Here is a 24450-nt window from a genome sequence, read left to right as displayed (position 1 = left end):
TACTGTAGGTACTCACCTATAAGTCAAAAAGATCCTGATCTGCCATAGCATAATGCACCTGCAGATAAGATTCTATGTTGAAACAAGCATTTATTCCCATGATTATTTTCATGTTTTAGCAATGGGATAACCCCCATCAGTTCATTTGCTTATTCATCTGTCCATAACATCATTTCCTAAATTATTGGATGGAAATTTACAAACTCGGAAATAGGTTGCCTAAGTGGTATGACTTTGTTATCATATCCTGAGACATGGCGGTGTGATATCAGGGATAATATCAGCATCCCATGGTAACTTAATGCTTAATGCTTAAGAGCTTTCCATTTTTGACATTTGCTAAATAAAGTACTCATCGTTACGGATCTTTGCCATCTCATGTCTGTCTGCATGGGTTCAAGGCTTAGTTCTGGTCAATGTGGGTATGTGAGAAAGCTTGCCAGTAGCTTCTCTTGGGTCGGTGGTTCTTTCCTTGGTTTTCCTGGGTTCTTCCTTCCAGTATTTGTATTGGCAGCCATGTATAGCCTATCTTGTGCTGAAAAATGGGATTAAACCCTACAACAACAACAACGATACTCACATTTATAATCTATGTTAATTACCTTGCTATTACTGGTGGAGCAAATTTACATTTGTGGACAAGTGCCATCAGTCCAGAGGATTTATTAAAACACAGTTTATTCACAGCTTCCATTAGAAGCCATTTCTGTCCATGACTGAATATATGAAGTTTAGTTGGAAATATTGGAAAATGTCAAGATGTTTAAAAGTTCTGTACATTTGACCTTTGAGCCCCTCCCAAAAATCCCATGGGTGGAACCCATCTCAACATCCCTCTTGCAGATTGTTAGCCACCACCCCACCCCCTGGGCAAAATAATTTTAAAGTTTTGCAAATTTCCACCAAACAGTTTGTGACAATGGACGTACATTGAGTAGATAGCCAGATAGTATACAATAGCCCTTACAGTTTTAAGCAAATTATGTGGGATGAAAATAATGTTTTTTCTTCTTCAGGCGACTACACAGACTTCTACTCATCAAAAAATCATGCATATAATGTTGGATGCATGTTCAGAGGAAAAGAAAATGCTTTAATGCCGAACTGGTAAGTTTATTTTGGTTTCATAAGTGAATACATTATAGGGTTTAATGGCATGTCAGCACAATATTGGCGTATTGCCTATGAGTCTGGTCTTATGTTACGTGTTTAGGCTCATATAAACAGTAACACAAGAAAGAGTTAAAACAGCAAGCTTTGAAAAATTTAACAAATAATTTATTTCCCGGGAAAAATACTGTAAACATGAAAAAAATAAGAACTTAGAGTTTTAAGAATCAAATCCAAAAATAATCCAAGAATAATCCACAAATAAAATTTTGAAGTGTTCTAATGATTTCAAGTTCTAGTCCCAACGAAAAATCCAAGATGGAAGGCAATGACATATGCTGTATCCTGTATAGTATGGTTGTCTTCAGTTCCTTGTAGAAACACAAGAAATTTCACTCCAGTTTTGGAAATTCAAATAATTTTTTTTTAGAAATGTCTTTGTTCAAGAATTCTATATGAGTACTCAAAATATTTCCAGAGAAAAAGAATTAATCCTTTAGAATCTAAGTAATTTGAATAAACATTAAAATGTAATTCCCAAAATGACACAACAAAAGAAACTCCTTTATGTCTCTGTATTTAGAAGCCTGACAGTGAGATCTCTTTCTAAGCAGTGTTTTAAAACTTGAATGTCGTGCAAAACAGATGCCTGGATAAGGGTCACATGATCATGTTTACATCATGTACTCTCAGCATGGCCCTGACAAGAACCAATCATTTTACTCAAAGAATAAAATTTAAAAAACGTTGATTACTTAAGTGAAGGTATTTACAGGTCAAGGGTCACGTTTCCAACACAGCCTTGATCTCAATCATATTATTCCTACAATATAAATAAATAAAAAAATCTTGTTGCTGTGACTTACTAATTCTGAATTAAGGTCGGGAACTAGGTCAGCTTTAAGTGTTTACAAAAATGAACAGTCACGGTCAAGCTGTTTTCTGGAAAAAGCACTGAGTTCCTAGTAAACGAAACTACATTATTTTGACATATAATGAAATTAAAAAATAGAAAGATTTTAAAACTTACAAACAACTAAATCAGATATAAAACAAAATCAAATATACATAACACTGGAAACATTGTAAATTATTGTCTGACATTAATTCCACCAAGACAGTTTCTGTGATTGTTCACCCTCTCGGTGAATTAACTCCAATATATCTGAACATTTTGTCGTTTATTATAGTAATGGCGATGTATCTTTAAACTTGGACACAATCCTATATTTTCTTAACATGTGTATAGAAATGCACATATCACTTTGAGTAAGTTGAAGGCTCATGAATAATGTACTCCTGAGAGAGACTACGCAATAACGGAACAAACTCATTTTTAAATAAATCATGGTCAGAGAGGCACTTGTTGTTATAACCAAACTTTCTGCATTTACTCCCAAATTTTGGAGTGCATTAAGAACAAAACATGTTTTATCAACGTAGCTTTATCTTTGAACAGGGTTATTTATCATTCCTCAGTTGTTTTGAAAATTGTTTGTTGAAGATCTATATTTAATTGTGAAATCAAAAATGTTCTACTCCCAAAACCTGGTTGAGGCATGGAACCTTGTAATACCCTGGGGAGAGGTTACACTCTACAAGGACTGAAGCAGTTTAATGCCTGTTGCATTGTGCACCTTGAGTGCAAGATATAGTTAATATCAATGTATGAGTTTCAGTTAATATCAGTATGAGTTTCAGTTAATATCCGTGTACAAGTTTCAGTTAGAACAATTTTTTTTTCGAGTCTAAATATGTATGTCATGCAGGACTTGGTTCAGTGGCTTCTTTTCAGCAGTCTGAATGCAGCCTAGACTCTAACTTTGATAACCCTGCTGGTCACACTTAGAAACAGTCTATGCTGCATGTGCTTGAAAGAACAGCTTAACACATGTGTCATTGAAGTAGAGACATCCATAAATTTGCAGCTTGCAGAAACATCCTTTTCTGTCCATGTCTTTCATCCTGAAAGACTGCCACAGAGCCACTTTAGATTGCAACTGCATTCTTCCAGCTTTCTCTTTCATGATCAGATAAAAGAGGTCAGGAAGCAAGCTTCCAAAGAGGCAGACCTCTGGCTGGCCATTTTCAAGGAAAGATCAGTCAGGATGGACCACCTATGATACACCAAACCGTGATTATATCAAAGAAAATGAATGCCAGTTTTTAGCTCACCTGACCCAATTTCAATAAAACATAAAATTAAGGACTTGTATCGTCAAAATCTTGGACAAATTCAGTATTGAGTGAGATCTTGCATCTTATTGGTTGAGCTTGTTACCATTCAGAAAGTCATTTGCATGGTACAAATTTTCATCCAATTTACAATATTTGTTTATGTCATTAAGATTCTGAACAAGTGCAGTAATGCGCAAAATTCATGCATACTAAGCAGGTAGTCATGCGTTTGGTTAATTCATCTGCTTCAAATTATGCAGGCTGCATTTCTGATCAAACTTGGAATATATGCCTACATCATAAGCTCATGGATGAGTTCGATGATGGGCAACACATACTTATTGGATGAACTCATCTTGATTGAGCTTGTTGTTACTTCGAAAGCTGTATTTATGATGTAATTGTGATTAGACGTGAATATGTCATCAAGTTCTTATATGGGTTTAATAATAATGATGTATGCATTAGAGGTAGTCTGGCATCTGATTGGCTGGCCTGGGGGGCTAAAAATATCTGTATGGTTATTAAATTAACGCAGTGACAGTAATCTATGATGAGGCCTGTTAAGATTTCTTGTTTAAAGAGTTCTTCCCTCTGTAAAACATTTCAACACTTTAAAATCAATTTAAAGATACATAATTTGCATTTTAGCAAAATAATACCCCTTTTGGGGTTGAATTGTATACTTGAATTTAAAGTTGAAGAAAATGTGAAAAATAAAAATAGGAACCAAAAAGTCCATAACAAAATAGATATGGGAATGAATATGCAGCATTGTACTGACAAGCCAGTATTTATTGTCTGTGGGTTTCTGATGCACATTGCCCAACGTAAATGTCACTAACACCTTAAATTGTTTTGTTATATTATTTCTTTTTGCTGTTGTCATGTGTATGTTCATCATTTTTGACATTTTGTTTATTAAATATTATTAGTCGCACATTATTTTAAATTAAATAGTCCAATATGCCTTTCTCCTGAATGATTTCCAGATTTAATTACTGTCATGAACCCAAATACATACAGCCTCCAAATTTTCTGGGTGCTGACCCTACAAATTCTCATAGCATGAAACAGAATTTAAGAGAAACACCTAATAAATTCTAGATTTTATGAATTTTTTGTGTTTCATTCATATGTAATAGTATTAGAGGTAATGCTAATTTACACATTTTATTGTTTCTCCCAATTCTTTTCTAGTGTGTACTGGACATAAATATGATACAGTTATGGCTACCTTTGTAAGTTGTTCATTAATTATGGTCATTTTGAAGTTGCAACAAGTTATATCAACATATGCAGCTTGTTAAAGAGAGTGTATATCTGTCGTAAAATAAGTTGCTGAGTGATACTGAAAATGTGTTTTCTCATTATAATTAATTTGGGTCCTTTTAACTGTCTTTTACTTAAATGTTACAATATCAGATGAATGAGCTTTAAAAACTTGTATCCCAACCAACCAGTCCAGTTCTGCAGGTATATGGGATAAGCATGAAACGGGGAACACTAATATTTTGTTAAGCCTTATAGAAAATGTGATGACTCAAAGTTCCAAACTTTTACTCCACACTACTTGTATATATCTGCTTTCACAGGCTTTCATCTGTCAGTTACACAAGAGGGCCATATCAGGCCCACTTGGGCCTCTTAAAGACCCCCTGTTAGGGGAAGATATTTACAAGGAATGGAAAAGACTTAGCACTGGTGCTCTGTTTTTTTTTTTGAAATCTTTTATGAGGGTCTTCAGACCACATTCAGCATCACTCTCAGTTGTCAGAGGTTCTCAGAACTTCTGGTGTTCAAAAGACCCATCCAGTGAATATTCTGCTGTAAGAAATAAATAATTTTCTGACATAAAGGGTGGTAGAGATTATTCCATGCTTACACTCACTAGGATTTTGGCTCCAGATTGTTCTTGTCCCCTAAGGCCATACAATAGTCGGCTTCATCTGAACATAGATCTAAGCAGTATGACAGCTTGCAGTGATTCCTAGCACTGGGGCATCATGCCGCAGACATGTAGCATGATGTCCACCCAGTCACATTATTCTTACACCAGGCCAGCCAGTCCTAACACTAACCTCCTAGTGAGGCGGTTGTTAGTACCATTTTATAAGTCTGGTATGACCGGGGCCTGAACCCGTGACCTCCCACATCCAAGGTGGACACTCTAACTACTTGGCCATTGGAGCAGTAGTTTTGGTGTGAGACAAAACCAATTTAAATTATGTAATTCTTACAAGCTGTTGTTGTCTAATTCCCTTCTTCCTTCCCACTCCAATGTCCTTTCAGTCACAGCCCATATCAAAGAAGGACATAATTCCAGCTGCTGGAAGTGGACTACTGTATCATGCTAGGATAATTTATTTTATTCTGGACTTCCTTCTACTAACTGGAGTTGGAAATAATCTCCCTTGGATAGGTACTAGTACCAGAAAAAGATACAGCAGTACACTAATAGCAGTTGATGTATTACTGCTATTGAAATGAAAGAAAACTTACCTGGTGCTTTTGTAGAATGTCATCCATACAGTTGGAAGTCAAGGACATGGAGGTGGCTTGAAGTGACTCTGTCGATAATTCTCATGAAGACCAATGAACTGATATTCAGATGAAAAGCGAGCATTGAATGCATACAATACAGTAATAGTAGATAAGTATTATGTAATTAAGATGTTTTTTTACCCACCAGGTAAACTTCTTATCAAAATGTGAAATCCTTTGTTCACTTTTGCTTTGCCATGGATTCCTTATCAACCAGGACAAGTCAGATCTGCGCCTATCCCCATATTTCACCCACTTGGATGTGGAGTTAAACCGAATCTGAACCAAGTCCCTTGTCCCAATAGAATGTGCGTTGAAAATCATTTAAATAACATCTGTTAGTTCAGAGAATAGAATTTCATCCTGGGAATCTCTTTGTCTCTTGGGTCTCTTTTTACGACACTGGATTTTCTGATCCTGTGTCACATTTTCATGAAAATAATAGGACTGCAGATGATTATTCTGTCCCAGTAGCAGCTAAAACTTTACCAAAGTACTAATGATCAGTTCAGATGCCACTAAATCAGGTTGGGATGCCCACTTCCTGCCCTACATTCAAGAAGGCAGCAGAGTTTGGTCACTTTATTTTTATAGAGATCAGGGCCATCACAGTCCTAAAAGGACATTATTTGGAAATTTCATTCAGTCTGACATCTGACTTCTGGATTGGGTTTCTGGCTTTAACTGTCATAGACCAGAAGATCTTTCTATTGCTATCCCTGCTTCTTCCAAATGGATGGCTATATCATCATTGGAGTTGCATGTAGATTTCTCATGATACCTAGTTGGTTCTAAATAAAAATGGTGCCAGTTGTACATCCAGTATGGCTAACATGATGAATGTCTTAAAAATTTTGTTGTTACTATTATTTTTACCAAAAGACTTATAATGATGTCTTTTCTTTGTCTTGTTTGTAAATGGTGCCAATCAGATATTCAGTATGTCTACCACAACAGCTAATTTGAAAATCTTGTTATTGTTGAAGATCAGAGATGGTTTCAGCACTCTGCATTTACTAGGAAGATATGGTTATATCCTTAGTTACAAGAAATTCTTTTTGCCCAGTAGAGCACAAGTCTCTTGGAGGGACTGTTGTCTTCACAGAGTAGCCATACCACTATATGTGGTTTTCTTCACAGACTGGCCATACCACTATAGGTGGTTTTCTTTACAGTCTGGCATTAACACTATAGGTGGTTTTCTTCGCAGACTGGCCATACCACAATAGGTGGTTTTCTTTGCGGTCTGGCCATACCACTATAGGTGGTTTTCTTTGCAGTCTGGCCATTCTGCTATAGGTGGTTTTCTTTGCAGACTGGCCATTCTGCTATAGGTGGTTTTCTTCACAGACTGGCCATACCACTGTAGGTGGTTTTCTTCACAGTCTGGCCATTCTGCTATAGGTGGTTTTCTTCGCAGATTGGCCATACCACTATAGGTGGTTTTCTTTGCAGACTGGCCATACCACTATAGGTGGTTTTCTTCACAATCTGGCCATACCACTATAGGTGGTTTTCTTCACAGTCTGGCCATACCACTATAGGTGGTTTTCTTCACAGACTGGCCATACCACAATAGGTGGTTTTCTTTGCAGTCTGACATTAACACTATAGGTGGTTTTTATCGCTGTCTAACCATACCACTATAGGTGGTTTTCTTCACAGACTGGCCATACCACAATAGGTGGTTTTCTTGACAATCTGAATACGATTATTGTTTGTTTCCTTGATGATTTGGTACTTGGTACTAATCTGACCATGTAACTATAGGTGGATTTTATGTTGAACATTGAACACAATCCACAAATTCAACGATCTAGTGTAAAATATAATCATGATGAATGTAACTTTTATCAGCGGCATATCGAGGAATTCTGTAATTTAGAGAAAGGAAACCTTTTTGCAAAACATTGAAAAAATGATGTACACTAGAAAGCAGATTTAAAGAAGATTATATGCCTGAGCAATACTTATTTGGTTGTATTTTAGGACCTACCTTCCTGTTGGCTACCATGGGCGTGCTTCATCAGTGGTTGTATCTGGTACACCTATTAGGAGACCTAATGGACAGACTTGCCCAGATGAAAGTAAGTATCTTTCTATCACATACCTATTTTATCTGACATGGTTGATCTGGTTTTCAGTACTGATGTTCAGTCCAGATTTCTGTATTGCACATCCAAAATGAAGTTCTTTAGGTGTTTTCTCTGAAATCTGTGATTCATAATTCTTAGCCACACTTAATCTATGTTGAAATACATAGGCGAACAGTATCTGTACAGTCTGCAAATAAATATGACAAAACTACAGTGTTCATATTTTATTCTGAGTTGGGAGAAAGAACATGTTTGCGATGATGTACAAGTGATGACCTCTAATTTTGTATTCATTCAGTCAGTCTTGTGGGCACTGGATGGTATTTGAGGCAACATTGTTGGAGTGTGCCACGGCTGCCCCTCACTCACTGCCTTTGGTGCTTTTCTTCTTCAAATACGTTCCCATTCATAATACTGTTTTCCAGTCAGGCCACTGCTTTTGAGATCTTGCATTGTAATTTCGTCACTATGTTTCCTTTCACCTGACTCTGTTCTCTTGCCCAGTAGTGTCCATAGAAGGGCTTCCCTGGTTAGCACAGTGGGCTATATTTTGTTCATAAGCCATCTATATATACCTGTTTCCAAATTAAGTTTTTTTCTGCTGACTTGGAACAAAATAAAATCCATGTTCTGTGTAAATTTTTTTCATCAAGTAAGTAATTGGTAAGTTGAACAGATTGGTGTGATTGCAAGTTTCAAAACCAAAGAAAAATACCAGATGTGCAAAAATACATGTTAGATTAATGGTATATTGTAAAATTTGCAAACTGCAACAGCTTTGGGTAAAACCTTTGCTAAACCTTCAACATTAGTGAAAATCAAATGATCTCAAGATAATTTTAATCTGTTAAAAATGTTACTCTATACAACAAACTTCATGGGCCCCAGGTGGCAGATTATTCTGAGGTGCTTGCCTCTACCCATCACTACCATCTCACCTCTGTCCACATGGGTTCGAGTCTATCTGAACTAATGTAGGTATGTGAGAAATCTTGCCAGTCCATGAGCATTGACAGAAAATATAAAAGGAAAAAAAAAATCTTCTGCAAAAGCACTGCTGCATTTATTTTCAAAGTAGCATAATCCAGATGAATAAAAAGTAGACTGAAATGTCCAAAATAAAATCTAGAGAAGACTGGTTACATGAGCATAAAGAATTCAGACCTCCATATGGAAATATTGACACATGCAATATTGATGTGTATCACAGGCACTTAGGTTGGTGGATTTGCAAAACTAAAATAACCACGTTCCCAACAGTAGACATGGCTTTTCCAGGCTGTGATTCATAATCCAGAGAAAAATGTGTTGTAGTCTGAGTCTGCAAGAACTTATTCAAAGTATATAAAGCTGATAAAGTTAATAGTTATTGCAGATTGCCTGTAATAATGAGACACATTTGAATTTCTTGAATAAGTTATATGCAGGTAAGGTATTTGTTACTTTTTCTTCTAAATGACCACATTTTTTTATCAAAGACATGTAGGGGCAGTTTTATCGCACATTTGCCATTTTGGGAATGAACGCTGGTAATACCCACAATATTTCATACCATTTTCCCACCTACACTCTTAAAAATTGGTATGTGGAAGCATCTTAAAGAGAATAACTCAACTGTTATAACAGTAGGTCACTGTGACCTATTTTTCAGGTTTTAATTCCATCTGAATTTTTCATTTCATTTTTACACCTTTGGTAACTTTAATTTTTTGAGTGTGTGTGTATGTGTATATATATATATATATATATATATATATATATATATATATATATATCACTAAATACTAAATAGAGATAAACAGTTTTATCAATATTTGTGTTATGTATAATGCACACTTATTAGAGATATAGAAAATAAATAAATAGAAAAAGAAAATGAAAAATGAAAACAATGACATTACTACCATGGTTCATGTTAAAAACACGAATATTCATCAGTATGTTTAATATTCTTCATGCCATCCTAATTCATGTAAAAATGGGATACCATGTAGTCAAGCAAAAAAGATACAGAAGAATATATGTATCTTTAAGATCCAGTTGTATATATTATTATGTATTAAGATATCATTAATCTTTGCTCTATATGCACATCTCCATGTAAATTATTCGTTAAAGTATAAGATAATTAGGTTAAAAATGTAAGCTATGACATCATCTTGTTTATGTCGTATTGTTTATTTCATTGATCACTTAGAAACAACATATTTAATGATGTAAGCAGTGATATTGAATTCAGTCTGATGAAGCACTGAAGCGAAACCGGTCACACATTCTACGTGTTGGTGTTGTTTATTTATAATATATATATATATATATATATATATATATATATATATATATATATATATATATATATATATATTAATTATTCACTTGTATTATTACAATTTTTCAAAACGTTTATTGTTGGACTTGCGTGTATAATTCACATGAGACGGTTTGGCTCATCTTTACACTGATTATATAAACATATCTGATTATTTAAGGTCAGCCACCAGTGTTCACAACAAGCAAGCTGTTTGACTTTGAGCTAGAGATGGCTTTCTTCACTGGACCTGCTACCAAACTGGGGGAGCCAATTCCGATAGATAAGACTGAGGACTACATATTTGGAATGGTACTTATGAATGACTGGAGTGGTGAGTTCTTAGAATGTTGAAATCTGTTTTCAAAAATGTCCTTTGTAACTAGATGACTATTTAAATTGAATGGCTATTTAAAGATTGGTTGGTCTTGGATAGTGATTGATTATCTTTGTTCTTCATTTAAATCCATGTGAAAAGATCTTCATGTATATTACACACTAGTTATACATTTTAAATTTCATCTGTGACCAGTCCTTTCATCAGGGTTCCCACAGTTATGGAAAAAAATGTTTGTTATTATGGAAAATGGCTATATGTTTGTTATGGAAAGTAATGGAAAATGGCTATATGCTTGTTATAGAAAGCAATGGAAAGGTCATGGAAAATTGCTATGTTTGTTATGGAAAGTAATGGAAAAGTCATGGAAAATGGCTGAAAGTTGAAAATATCTTTTTTCCTTAATTGTCCATCTAGTATTAAGGTGGTTGTATTGAATGGCTGTATAAAAAAAGATGTGGTTATCTTTCCTATCATGATGAGTAGTATTTTAATTATTTCCTGTGTACATATTCAACTTTCCAGCCTTTACTTAAAAAACATTAAAGAATTTAGTATATAAAAAACCCCAGAAATTTGTCATAAAGACATCGTGGAAACCTTTCATCAAATAGACATTACAAATATGAAGGCTAATTTCAAACAATAACTCTCTTCATGAGATCTAGAGAAAGTTTTACAACTGTTTTTATTATCATTTCTCAAAGACAATATGTGTGCACAGTGAACTCTTGTTTACCATATATACTTGATTATAAGTTGAGTCCAACTGAAATCAACATGGTCCCTGATCTAAAAGTGCATTATGCACATGCAAATCAGGGTCTGTGTTCTTTGTTTTGATGGTTAGTTTGAACTAACAGCACAGACCCAGATCTGTTGGCACATTATGCAAGTGAAAACATAGTCATAAGGAGTAGTGGAAGTGTTATAGTAGTATAAGAAAAGTAGAGATTAATGTGTGGCATATGTAGAAGGATAAATAGTTTTGCCTTAACTAATTAGAATTTATGCCTTATAACATCGGTCTTGCAAATGCAGAGAATGCTGTTATAGTAGACAACTGCATACAGTCCCTGAAAGGGATAATTTTAACAAATCTGCGTGTTTCTTTTTCATTTTTGTTTAAAAAAGTCAGGCTTTCTGTTTTTGATAACATTAACATTAGCTGGAGCTTGGAACATTTTAATCTTGTCTTATTAAACTATACTTTAATACGAAAATGCATAAAATTCCAAATATAGCATTGAATTTATTATAAATGAGAATAGAATTGCAACTGTAATAAATGTAAATCTAAATTGTAGAATAATTCAGCAGCAGGTTTTTAAAAAATTTATTTTACTTCATTCAGTCAAAACTGTACATATTCTGTTACTGATGATTAGTGGTAGCTTTTAGAACCATTTCATGACTTGTAAGGAGTGAAAATTATTATTTGCATTCAATGTGTATTCTGTTTGCATTCATTGTGTATTTTTGCATTGAAATCCATATTTCCATTTTAATTTCACTGGTAAAGTTGCCATTTTCAGGGCATAAATAAAAAATACATGCTCTAAAAAGAACCCATGTAATAAAGAACACCTGATAATAAAGAACATCTGCTCTTAATGGATATTTATTAACATCCTCAATTGTTTTGGCATGTTTAACCTTGATATATAGGAAACCTATCTATTAGGACAAAATTTGATTTCCTTTGATGTTGTATATAGACTTCATTGACTCTTTCACATTTTGAGACTAATTATGCTTTTGTTTTTCTCAGCTAGAGACATACAAAAGTGGGAGTATGTTCCCCTTGGCCCATTCCTGTGTAAGAACCTTGGTACAACAATATCACCTTGGGTTGTTACCATGGATGCATTGCAGCCATTTAAAGTACCCAATGCAGAGCAAAACCCGAAGCCATTTCCTTACCTGTTCCATGAAGATCCTTTTAGTTTTGACATCCGTCTGGAGGTAGCTTTGATGTGTAAGTATACGTTGAAAGTGGATCAAATTAGGAGTGTTATGTAAAAGATTGTTTTTTCCCACCATTTAAAAAGCTTCAGGCTTTGTTCATCAGTACCTTCCATTTCTGTGAGGATCGATCCTGGGGGGCAAAACAGTCCTCTTTCAATCCACCAACACTGTGGTGGTGACCTATATCCTCAAACAGGGAGGTACCAGACGACTTGTCTGGTGTTCTGATTTGGCCTTTTTCTACATGGGTGTAACAGTCTCCATATCAGCATACAATTCAGACAACTTCTGGTCGAGAATCAATCCAGAAGGGGTCACGTCCTTCACACCTTCAGTTGGTTGTTACTCGGATTAACACACTTCAAGGACATTGGATGATCATTCGCTTGGCTACAAGGTGGAATCAATACACCTTCGTCTCCCCAGTTAAGACACAGCAGCTTGAGCCATGAGATGCACTGTCAGCCATCTGGAATGGGTGATGGGCCTGTGCCACCTCTCCTATGGTGATACAGTTACGGGTTCAGAATAGCAAGAAGACTCTGATAGTCCCTCTTTGAGGGCACAAGACCTCGATCTCATTTTACCAACAGTAATACACCCAGGAAGATTCCAACCAACCTGAATCAACCATTTATAACATTACAAAACTTTGACCTCCCTTCCAGAAAAGTTTTCAAAAATAAAATTGGTTTAAATCATGTTGTATAGATACACTCTAATACAACAATGTGTTCTGAATATTTTAATAATTAAATAATATTCTGATCAGTTAAAGTTTAATCATCTGAAACCTAATAAAATTATTGATAGGAAATAAACTTAAAATCCAAGGAATATAGTTCTAGACATCTCAACAAAATGTATTTTTCAGTGTTCTCTTCCTTCCATGGTGATACTGGAAAATTGTGTAGTTTACATTTTCTCTAGTGGATGGCACTGGTGTTGTTTTTATGACATCTCAGTTTTCAATTATGAACTAATCCATGCACACACATGCTCACTGTCACACAAGTAGAAACCTTCCCCCCCTCATGTGTTCTCAGTGTGTGATGTCATATATGGATGGTCCCTTATATTTAAAATATTTCATGTATTGAATTTTAATATATGCATTTTTTCTCCCATTACATTTTTTAAAATTTTAGATGATTCTCTACTTTGCAGATGATGGCCTTTCACAGCCAAAGATGATCTGCCGCAGCAATTTCAAGGTACTTAAACATGGTTATTTTCAACTAACCGAATTGTGGTGCTGTTCCAGAGATATGGTTCTTAGTTTTACTGTAGTTTTCTCCAAATCTTGGTTTCTTTCTCTTACTGAAAAGTACTTTTTTCTGGAAACTGTTTTTGGTTTATTATCATGTTTTTGTATCGTTTTATTGAAGTCATCACTGATACCATCATAAGCATGGAGTCTTACATTCAGTTCCATTTCACTAAGCTTGTGTATTGTCATGAAGATGAAAAGAGAACTTTGCTTTTTTCTCAGTGGTTACCATGCTATTTCATGAATAGAGGAACAATGGTTCAATTCTACCTTCAAATCAGCATAGTGTGGCTACCATGTATCATAGGGCAAGGGGCTTTAATCCAATTGCCACTAAATAATCTACATGTGTAGCTTTGCCCAAAATGAAACTAAACAACTAGTAATATGAAAGGCATATGATTATTTTATGTTCAACTGAAACAATAATTTGGTTTTCAGTTTAAACTGTATGTTCCTAACATCTTTCTCTTTCTTGAGACAACTTGATTTATGCATGCTTTCAAAGAGATGTAATGCCACCTTATCAACGATGAGCAAATGTGACCTAATTTTCAAGTTTTGGCTCAGGGCTGATCCAGTAAAACATATCACTCCCCCCCCAACAGCACTTTAAAAAGAAATATGTTGGAGGTTATGTTTGAAACTATTTGTATTCTGATAGTGGAAGGTTGGTTTGAAAAATCACTTCAGGTGTGGATTGTGTTAACAAAATCAGAAATCTCATGTAGGGTTGTCAAAAAAAAATGAACGCATAATATTTAAATCACATCTAACCCCCATCTATGCAGTCTAAATCGTGGCGAATCAGCATACATGGGAGAGTGCTTTAATGGGTTATTTGATTTTATTTGTCTCGAGTTATCCCGTAATATTTGCATATCCCATATTCGAGTCACTCGGAGCAGACCTGTGCACCCTCCATATTTTTCCATATTTAGTGCAGGGAAAAATATCAAATATGAAAATATGACTTCAAGAGCTAAATCCGATCTCATGCGAGGTAAAATACGGAAAATTCGTATTTGGCAAGTACAAAAAAAAAGAAAGGAAATAAGTATGAAAGTAAAGTAGTAGCAACCTGCCATAGTTATACATCCCATTTGTTTGTACCCCCCTACCGATTTCAATCATGGAAACTTTTAACGTGATAAAAAGTGCAAGGAACTTAGTCAATTAATTCATTGATTTACAATTTCTAACCTGACTGAGTAGAGTGTTCCAAACATCATCATCATATGCGTGTTTCACGCTTAACGGAAGTTTTCAATATAATAGACGGACATGCTCGAGATCCATTTCCAGTTCTGGGACAAGTCCATTTCTAGCAAAGGGGTGTATGCCTGACTACCGATGTACATACATATGTCATCTGCTTCCGATATTTACAATGTCGAATCAAGCAACAGAAAATAATTACAACAACAAATTTGCCTTTCACATGGATTTAACAAGTAGTTTAATTTCTTTGTTCATGTGTGCAAATGGATATAATTCCAAACTCTCAACGTAATGATAATTTGCAGAATTATCTGGCAGTTACCAAATAGGATCAGCTTTGTCATTATGTTGTCTGATAGAATTGTCTGATAGAAATAAAATAGCCCATAGTGTACGCAATATGGCACCGTGTTAGTATGGAAAGTCCATTAAGCATGAAAGGTGCGGGGGATGCCTGTATTAATGCCATTCTGGTCACAGTCAGGTTAGAAATTATAAATCAGTGATTCACTTGACTTAGTTCTGTGCACTTTTTATCACATTAAATGTTTTTGTTATTGAAATCGGTAGGGGGTTACAAACGAGGATGTATAGTCATAGCTCTCAGCCTCTGTATTAAAAAAGAATGGTCGTGTGCAAAATGCTCTGCAACAGCACATGTGTATAGTGAACAGCATCATGGCTGAGTCAGGTTCGGGAAATGTATTTGTAATGGTATCTATGAGGAAGAGAGTGACTGAAGACGAATTAACTTCAATCAAAGACACGAAGTGACAAGTACAGCAGTTTCTCACTTCATACAGCAAGACCTGGCTGTTCATTTCTGCCAGCAGAAAGGGTGATATTTATGCCTTCTGCAAACTGTGTAAAACTGATATATCAATTAGGAGTGGTGGCAGGAATGACACCACATAAAATCGGAGAAGCATAAAGTGATCGACTATTAACCATTCCCCACAGCAATGCCCACTGAGAGAATCTTCTCCACAGTGCACAAGAACAGAACAGAGCAGAGGTCATCAGTGGGAGATGACACTCTAGAAGCATTGCTGCTTATTAAATCAAAACATGGTCATCCATTTGAATCCCAATGCCAGCACTCAGTTGAACAACTACAGAAGTTGAAAAGTGCCTATTATGAAATGAATAAGACAAGTCAATGATCCTCATTCCAGCATACATGTTGCACTGAACTTGACACTGCTTTGCTGTAACCTTCAGCATCTAAGCTCAACGCTGATGATCATTAATAAATTATTTTTAACTGTTATGTGTTTCAAATATTGTAAATATGAAATATTTTGCATCATTTTTGCAGTATGGATCATTGTTTGTATTGTCAGATTGGTTACAAGATGTAAAAAAGATGTGTTGGTAATGTTGTGCATTACTGTTGGTGTGCACTTGTGAAGAATACTGAAAGGTGACATGAAATACTGAAAATACTGAAAAGGATTATAAGCGGGTGCACATCTCTGCACTCGGTCATTATTGTACAGCGTGTTTGGTCAGCATGGCCGAAGAAAGTTAGACAATTGGGAATTGACAAGCTCTCAAGTTTTCTACGGAAACATGGAATCCAAGAAGAATGTATTCAGAAATTTAGAGGTTTGCTATCTTGGAATTCAGTCTTTCAGTTCTATTTTACATTTGGTCTGATGTAGCTCTATTTGCAACACATCGGTGTACATTTAAGACACTTACCAGTATTTCTCGCATCTCTTGGTGATATGTAAATATTATTATCTATTCCCGTGTTTGACGACTTGTAAATCCACGTGGAATAACACATTTTGAACATCTTGGCTACATACACCTGTTACCAGGTACTGGTAAGTGTCAGAACTATATGCTGGCATGTTCTAGACAAATTTGCATGCAGCAATTGTGCATTTTAATGAAACAGGTGATATCAGATCATCCATCAATACATGTTGGGGGGGGGGTGTGTGCTCATTTATCGGACTAAGAGCAGCCCCCAACAGATATAATTACCAGAACTTGCTTGGAAGTCAGAACTGTTTCTACTAATAATAACTGTTCAATTAGACTACAGGAAATACATTTGTTTCCTGATAGTATTTATTATCATATTCAGGGCAGATTTGTATTACTCATAATTTCTGACCATCGTTAAGACCATCAGTTAATGATCACTATAAAAAAGAATCTCTTTTAATTTCCATGTTTGCAGAAGTGTTTATTATTATTTTTGCAATTAGTGAAAAATTACTGGCATCTGTTAGGGTCAATGTCACGATGCTACAGTCATTCAATATATGCAGTTTTTATCATTCACTTATGCATACATGCCAACCATTACACTTTTGGCGTAATCATTATGCTTTTTTCACTAAATTACGCGTAAACGTGTATGGATTACGCTTTTTCGGTATATCCACCTTCCAAAAATTAACAATTGTTTGTTTTCTCATTTTTATTAACATCCCATTAATCCGACAGACCGTATTTTAGAAAAGACAGCATCTACATAACTACACTATAAGAGTATGCTTGTCCGTGCACTTTCCTAACAGTATTATGTTCTATTTATAGCAACTATCCTATTACCCAGAAACATGCTGGTTCTACTTTCAAACTTTTGACCTTGTATTCTTTTTATAGCAGCTGTATGGCTTAGTGAGGAGAGAACAGACTGGTTTTCTAATATTTAATCTTTACTCGCAGATTTTTTTCTTCTAATTTATATTTAGTACAGAACCAGTCTATAGGTATTTAGCACTAAAAAGTATAATTTATTTTAGTTGATGCGTGTATGAGAGCAAAAATATCTCCTTTCAAATAATTTCACAGATGGATTAGAAAAAGCCAATAATAAACGAAACATAAAATAACAATCCTCGAAAGATGAGGACACGAGGGCAGCATCACGTGACGTCTATTGCAGGCCGTGTGGAAATAATTTTACTATTTGGCGCTAAAAGTCATCAGATATATTCTAGTCGATGTTTGTGTTAGAGCACATATATTTTTTCAAAGAATTTCACAGGTGATCAGAAAAAGACAACAAAACAACGAATCCTTCAAAGATGAATACATGAATGGCATAATACATCGTTCCATTCTCGGGCACAGGGGCTTGCATCGTTGCTTAAAATTGACCTGTCATACATGTACTATATAGTACATATATAGTACATGTATGACAGGTCAGTTTTAAGCAACGATACAAGTCCCTGTATTCTAGGGCAGTATCATGCTCATTTTAATATTGGGCATGGTGGTAAGTTTTATGTGGAGAAACACTTGAAAACAAAGAAACATCGAATTAGCTCATCTTACGAACTCCAATACTAAGGTAACTTCTTATCTACAGCAAAACTAAATTGCAGACATGAATGTTATAAATGCAGAGGTGTTATTTACCGAGTTCTAGAAAGATAATGAAGATCTAGCTATTGGTGCAAAAGCAAGAGAATTCATAGAACACAATTCTACTCTAGTTGTGAAGGTGTTTGATGATAATGTTAGAGATTATTGTGCTACAGCCTATGATTACATTCTCCAGAAATTCCCCTATGGAGATAAGTGCTTTTAAATGCTTCAGTTGCTGATGTAAATGAGAGACAGTCAAAAAGCTTCAAAAGTGTTAGATTCTTTGTCAAGAGATATCCCTTTCTATTACCATCTTTGCCTACCTTGGCTCATCTGGAAGGAGAATTCCTGCAGTATAAAGTTGGGATTCTACCTGACAGTATACATAATGCAGATAGATTTGATGTGCAGTGGCACCTTATTTCCCAGCTAATAGACACAATCACTGGAAGATATAAATTTCCTATTCTTTGTCAGGTTATGAAAGGAATATTGGTTCTTTACCATTCTAATGCTGACTGAGAGATTGTTCAGTATTGTTAACAAACATAAAAGTGAATTCAGATCCAAGCTCAGTAACCCAGTACTTTGTGCTCTACTGGTATGCAAAACATTCATGGTCTCGGCTGGTACAAAGAGTTTTAAAACGCAACATGAAAATCTGTTGCTTTCGAAAGCTAAAAGTGCTACATATGAAAACTTTAAGTAGTAAATGATGTTAAAAGACAAGAGGGGCAAATAAATCATTGTTTATTGAATTTTTAGCTGTTATTTGTGGATTCCTCTTTTTCTGCTTGGATTCCTCTTTTTGTCCACTTGGATTCCTCTTTTTCCTCGTCAGGGGTTGGCATGTATGCTTATGTGACATGCAGTTATGTATTCAATCATATAACAATTGATCAGATAATTATCACATCGTTAATATACTGTCAGTCACAAAAGTTTAGCAACCATTTAAAAAAAATTATACATGGTTTGGTTAATTGCAATTTCAGAGCTAATGTAGGTAAAATTGCATGCTTACTGCAATTTGTAATGCAGGGTTAATATCACCAGATTTTAAGGGATGCTGTACTTCTCCCATTATAATTATTCTGGATATATTAATCATATCAGACAATGGTGGTAAACATTGGGCAGTAAGTACAGATTATTAACTGAGTATTGCAAAATATTGGTTCCAAGGTGCATGTGGTGAAAGATACTTGAGCTTGTGAGGGGATTCTGAACCAAATGAAAGAGGGGCCAGTATTTTTAAATACTTAATCAATAACCTTATTATATACCTAAAAACAATTAAATGATAATGGAGACAAAGATTATTTCCGTGTTTTATTGAATATTTTACATAATAACATCACAGGAAAAAAAAGACAAAGTACATTGTCTTTTCAGTATTGAAAGAACTTCCCAGGTATTAAAGGTAAACATTTATGGTGCTTTACTTTAAGTTCTGTGTTGTGCTTTGTGTTGTATCATATATATATATATATATATATATATATATATATATATATATATATATATATATGTATATATATGTATATATATGTATATATATATATATATATATTAACTGCTTGATTAGAAAGACAAAACAAGCACTGTTTGTAGCATTTCCAATTTTTTACCATAATCATAAAGTTTAAATTCATACATGAATGTGCAATATGTTTGAACATGCTGACAGCAAATAAAACATGCTGGATATTGATGCTAGACCTGTCTGAAAAGTAAAGGGGCTAAAACTGAATTTTTTTGAATATTAAAATATCTCACAACCAAAGTTTCCAAGATAATGAAATTTTATAACTGTGTGTAACCGCTCCGGTGGCCTAGTGGTTAGAGCGTCCGCCTCGGATGCCAGAGGTCATGGGTTCGATCCCCGGCCGAGTCATACCAGAGACTTAAAACAATGGTACTAACAGCTGCATCGCTTGGCATTCAGCATTAAGAGGTTAGTGTTAGGACTGGTCAGCCAGGTGTCAGGATAATGTGACTGGGTGGGACATCATGCTACATGTTTGCGGCATGATGCCTCAGCGCTAGACATCACTATAAACTGGCACGTTGCAGACATTGTAGCGATATGACTGAAAAATTCTTAAACTATGTTAAAAATCAAAATCACAAATCACATATAACTGTGTGAAAGATTACTGACTTATTTACATTATATAAAAAATGTAGCTATTAATTTAATAATATTAAGTTAAGCCTCCAATAGCTGTATATTATATATAATGCTAGTAATAAAGAGTATCATATGTTGTTCAGTAATTAATATAAGAACCGTTTTGAACTTCATTAACTGGTTTTAAAACTTAAAGTACGTAATTTATTTTAAACAATTGAAAACAAATATTTACAGCCTCTGCCTCTTTTAACACACTCTTTGTAATTCCCCTGCAAAGACTTATGCCAGCTGATTTGAGGGAAAATTCCCGATTGCCTTAAGCAGGTAAGGGTAAGTATGTACATGATCTGAAGATACACATATTATGGTGTGATGTTCCACACTTGCTGTTTTCCCCTTGAATTTTCCTGATTTTTCGCTAAAAATATTTTTTCTTATCTTATGGTCAGCCTTCCATTTCTAATACTATAAAATGAAAGTTTTTACTGGTTCTGGTAGATGATAGGAACTACCAGTAAAATTGTTTATTTACATTATGCTGCATATCAGTTTACTTGAGAAATAATTTTAAACAAGAGTAACGAGCAGCACACCAAACCTTTGATCAAATCTTCCCAATTCCAAAACCAAGAAAGAATTATTTATGAACATGTTTCAGTACTCTGGGGCCATTATTGGTAATATTATCCCAAAAGAAATCAAAGAATCTTAGCTTTTCATAATGGGTATATCGCATGGATCAAATATAAAACTTAATACCACATGGCATATATACCTCATCCAGCTACATTTTTGTATACAAGTATATGTCATTATGAGTTATGCAAGACCTTAACTTTGACCAGTGAACACTGATAGAAACTTCATCTGTTACAATATGTTCAGTGTATATGTATAGTTAACTTGTCTAGGTTCGTAATACCTATGTACATTACTAATGGATGTGAACAGTGCAAGATGGATAGTGATCGGTATCTGTACATTATCTTTGAGGCCCTCAAGGTAGAATAGTTCTGTTTTGTAACTAATTTACTTATTCTAATTAAATAAAGTCTTTATTATTATTATTATTATTATTATTATTATTATTGTAATACCTAACTCAACAAACCGAAATACTTGGCACAGTTAAGAACTACATTCCTTTTCCAATGATAACACTGGTCAACAGTGAAATCATTACTGACTTGAAAAGGCCCTAATCTGTAGTATTTTGGTGTGCCGAACACGAATATAACCGTGAAAAATTTTATTGGCTCTCGTTTTGAAGATATTCATATACCTCATTTTCTATGTTTCACTGTGTAAATTTCTCCAGTAGGACTGCAGCAACATCCGGAATAATGATGTAACATTGCATAATACCATCATGCTCACATCATCCACAGTTGATTGCATCATTTTCTGATGCAATGCAATACTAATGCCATGCGGCTGCTGAAGTAAGTTGACGTCAGCAGTGTACTATACATGTGTAGGCCTATTATACTAATGCCAGGCGGCTGCTGAAGCTGACGTAAGCAGTGTACTATATAAAGCCCAATCAGATAGGTTCAGCATTTAAAATATTTTAGACGTTGTGCGAGACAGTTCAAGCTACTGTTACATAAAACTTATTATTTTATCCATTTACGTACAATAAAGAACAGTAATGCCTCGAAAGTGTGTTAATACCGCGGACAATTTTTGCTATATTTGTGGGGAAGTGACATTTGCCAACCAGAAGAAAAGTATCAATTCTCAAGTGAAGAAGGCATATCATCTTTACTTCGGATGCAAGGTTGGTGACCAAGACAAGCCTTGGGCTCCGCATATATGCTGTGCTACATGTACAACACAGCTTTCACAGTGGTTGAATTGCAAAAAGTCATCAATGCCGTTTGCAGTCCCAATGGTGTGGAGAGAGCCAAGCAACCACCTAAATGACTGTTACTTCTGCTTGGTTCCTCCTCTTTCCGGCGGAATAACGAAGCGAAAGAAGTCGAGAATAGTCTACCCAAACATTCCGTCTGCATTGAGACCAGTTCCACATGGTGAGGGACTTCCTATTCCAGAACCTCCAGCAGAATATTCTCTTGATTCATCTGACGAAGACAAAGGTGAGTCGACCTGTTCTTCTCCTGGTCCATCAGCATGCAGTGATCCAGATTTTCACTGTGGTGCATCATCAACCCCACACAGAATAACACAGGAAGAACTAAATGACCTGATTCGTGATTTGGACTTATCAAAGAACAAGGCAGAATTGCTAGGATCGAGACTCCAACAATGGAATCTTCTAGAAGAAGATGTCACAATTACTGCATATCGAAAGCGCCACCAGCAATTGGAGCCTTTCTTCAGAAAGGAAAGTAATCTGATATTCTGTTCCGATATTGAGGGCCTCATGAATGCTTTAAAAATCACTCATGACCCACAAGAATGGAGACTATTTGTGGACTCTTCGAAACTGAGTCTCAAGGCTGTGCTTTTGCACAATGGAAACATTCTTCCATCTATTCCAGTAGCGTATGCTGTCCACATGAAAGAGACATACGATAACTTAAGGCAGCTACTGAATTCCATTGAGTATAACAAGTACAGCTGGCACCTCTGTGGTGATTTGAAGGTAGTTGCCCTTTTAATGGGACTGCAGCAAGGATATACAAAACACATGTGTTTCTTATGCGAGTGGGATAGCCGAGCAAGGGAAATGCACTACATGAGGAAGGAATGGACTCACAGGCAGAATGTAGCCATTGGAGAGAAGAATATCCAACACCCAGCTCTGGTTGAGGCTCAGAAAATCTTGCTACCACCCCTTCACATCAAACTAGGTTTGATGAAGAACTTCGTGAAAGCCATTGACCGGACTTTGCCAGCATTCCGATACCTGCATGAAAAATTCCCTCGACTCAGCGAAGCAAAGATTAAAGAGGGAGTTTTTGTGGGTCCTCAGATTCGAGAGCTTTTCAAAGATGACCGGTTCAACAACTTGCTGGAAGGTGACGCGAAACAAGCATGGAATGCTTTTCGCCTAGTTTCTACAAACTTCCTCGGAAATGTTAGGGCAGAAAACTATAAGGAACTAGTAGAAGACATGTTGATGAAGTATAAGAAACTTGGCTGCAATATGTCTCTAAAGATTCACTTCCTTCATTCCCATTTGGATTTCTTTCCTAGCAACTGTGGTATTGTTAGTGATGAACACGGCGAACGTTTTCATCAAGATATCGCAACAATGGAACAAAGATACCAGGGAAAATGGTCCACTACAATGCTGGCTGACTACTGCTGGACACTCCTCAGAGATGCTCCCGAACAGCTGTACAAGAGACAGGCGAAGAAATCTAAGATGTAGTCAATGACTTGATTTTTTATAGGTAGGCTATTACAGTTGACCTTTTACTATTGGAATGCATTTCGTTATGTAAACATTAATTTCTTGCAGATTACAAAAAAACTAGAGCCAATTTTGCAATTTGACTGTCATATTCGTGTTCAGCACATAAAAATTGATAAGAATTGACTAATTTTATTTCAGTAACATGACTTTTGTAAAAATTTGTTGTCCAGTGTAATACTAATAATGATTATGTAAAAACATGAAACAAAGTCAGAAAAACATGAGGCAGTTCACTGTGTCGTAATACCTTAATGGTATTGTGGATGGAGTTTTGCATGCACAAACATTGTCCAATGACTGTGTGAAGATTATTTGATGTTATACATTGAGATGCGAGATGATGTTTGACCTACGAGACTTTGGCATATTTGATCATGTAATTTTTTTCTGTCACTGAAAACATTTACCACGTGTGAATTACTTCTTCCATTCCTGAATGTATGCCACCCAAGCACCATTGTTTAGATCATAATCGGCATCTCTTATAAATTTGTACTCTGTGTTTTATACTAAATGTGAGTATAAAACCATGCTCTGGTCCTTGCAATGTAACGCTATTG

General features: G+C 35.4%; 1 protein-coding gene across 1 annotated transcript in view; it reads left to right on the top strand.

Moving 5' to 3' along the window:
- LOC149793295 (fumarylacetoacetase-like) overlaps nucleotides 1–24450 on the top strand; it is a 76723-nt gene that overhangs the window by 28886 nt on the left and 23387 nt on the right. The window contains exons 5-9 of the mRNA XM_089967273.1: nucleotides 1017–1107; nucleotides 7822–7919; nucleotides 10418–10570; nucleotides 12345–12551; nucleotides 13709–13755. Of these exons, the coding sequence (XP_089823399.1) occupies nucleotides 1017–1107; nucleotides 7822–7919; nucleotides 10418–10570; nucleotides 12345–12551; nucleotides 13709–13755 (596 nt within the window). The remainder of the gene's footprint in view (nucleotides 1–1016; nucleotides 1108–7821; nucleotides 7920–10417; nucleotides 10571–12344; nucleotides 12552–13708; nucleotides 13756–24450) is intronic.

Source organism: Sinohyriopsis cumingii, chromosome 8 (genome assembly GCF_028554795.1).
Source record: "Sinohyriopsis cumingii isolate HCF-2022 chromosome 8, ASM2855479v2, whole genome shotgun sequence".
Lineage (NCBI taxonomy): Eukaryota > Metazoa > Mollusca > Bivalvia > Unionida > Unionidae > Sinohyriopsis > Sinohyriopsis cumingii.
Note: the sequence above shows the minus strand (reverse complement) of the source record. Positions and strands in the feature narration are given on the sequence as shown.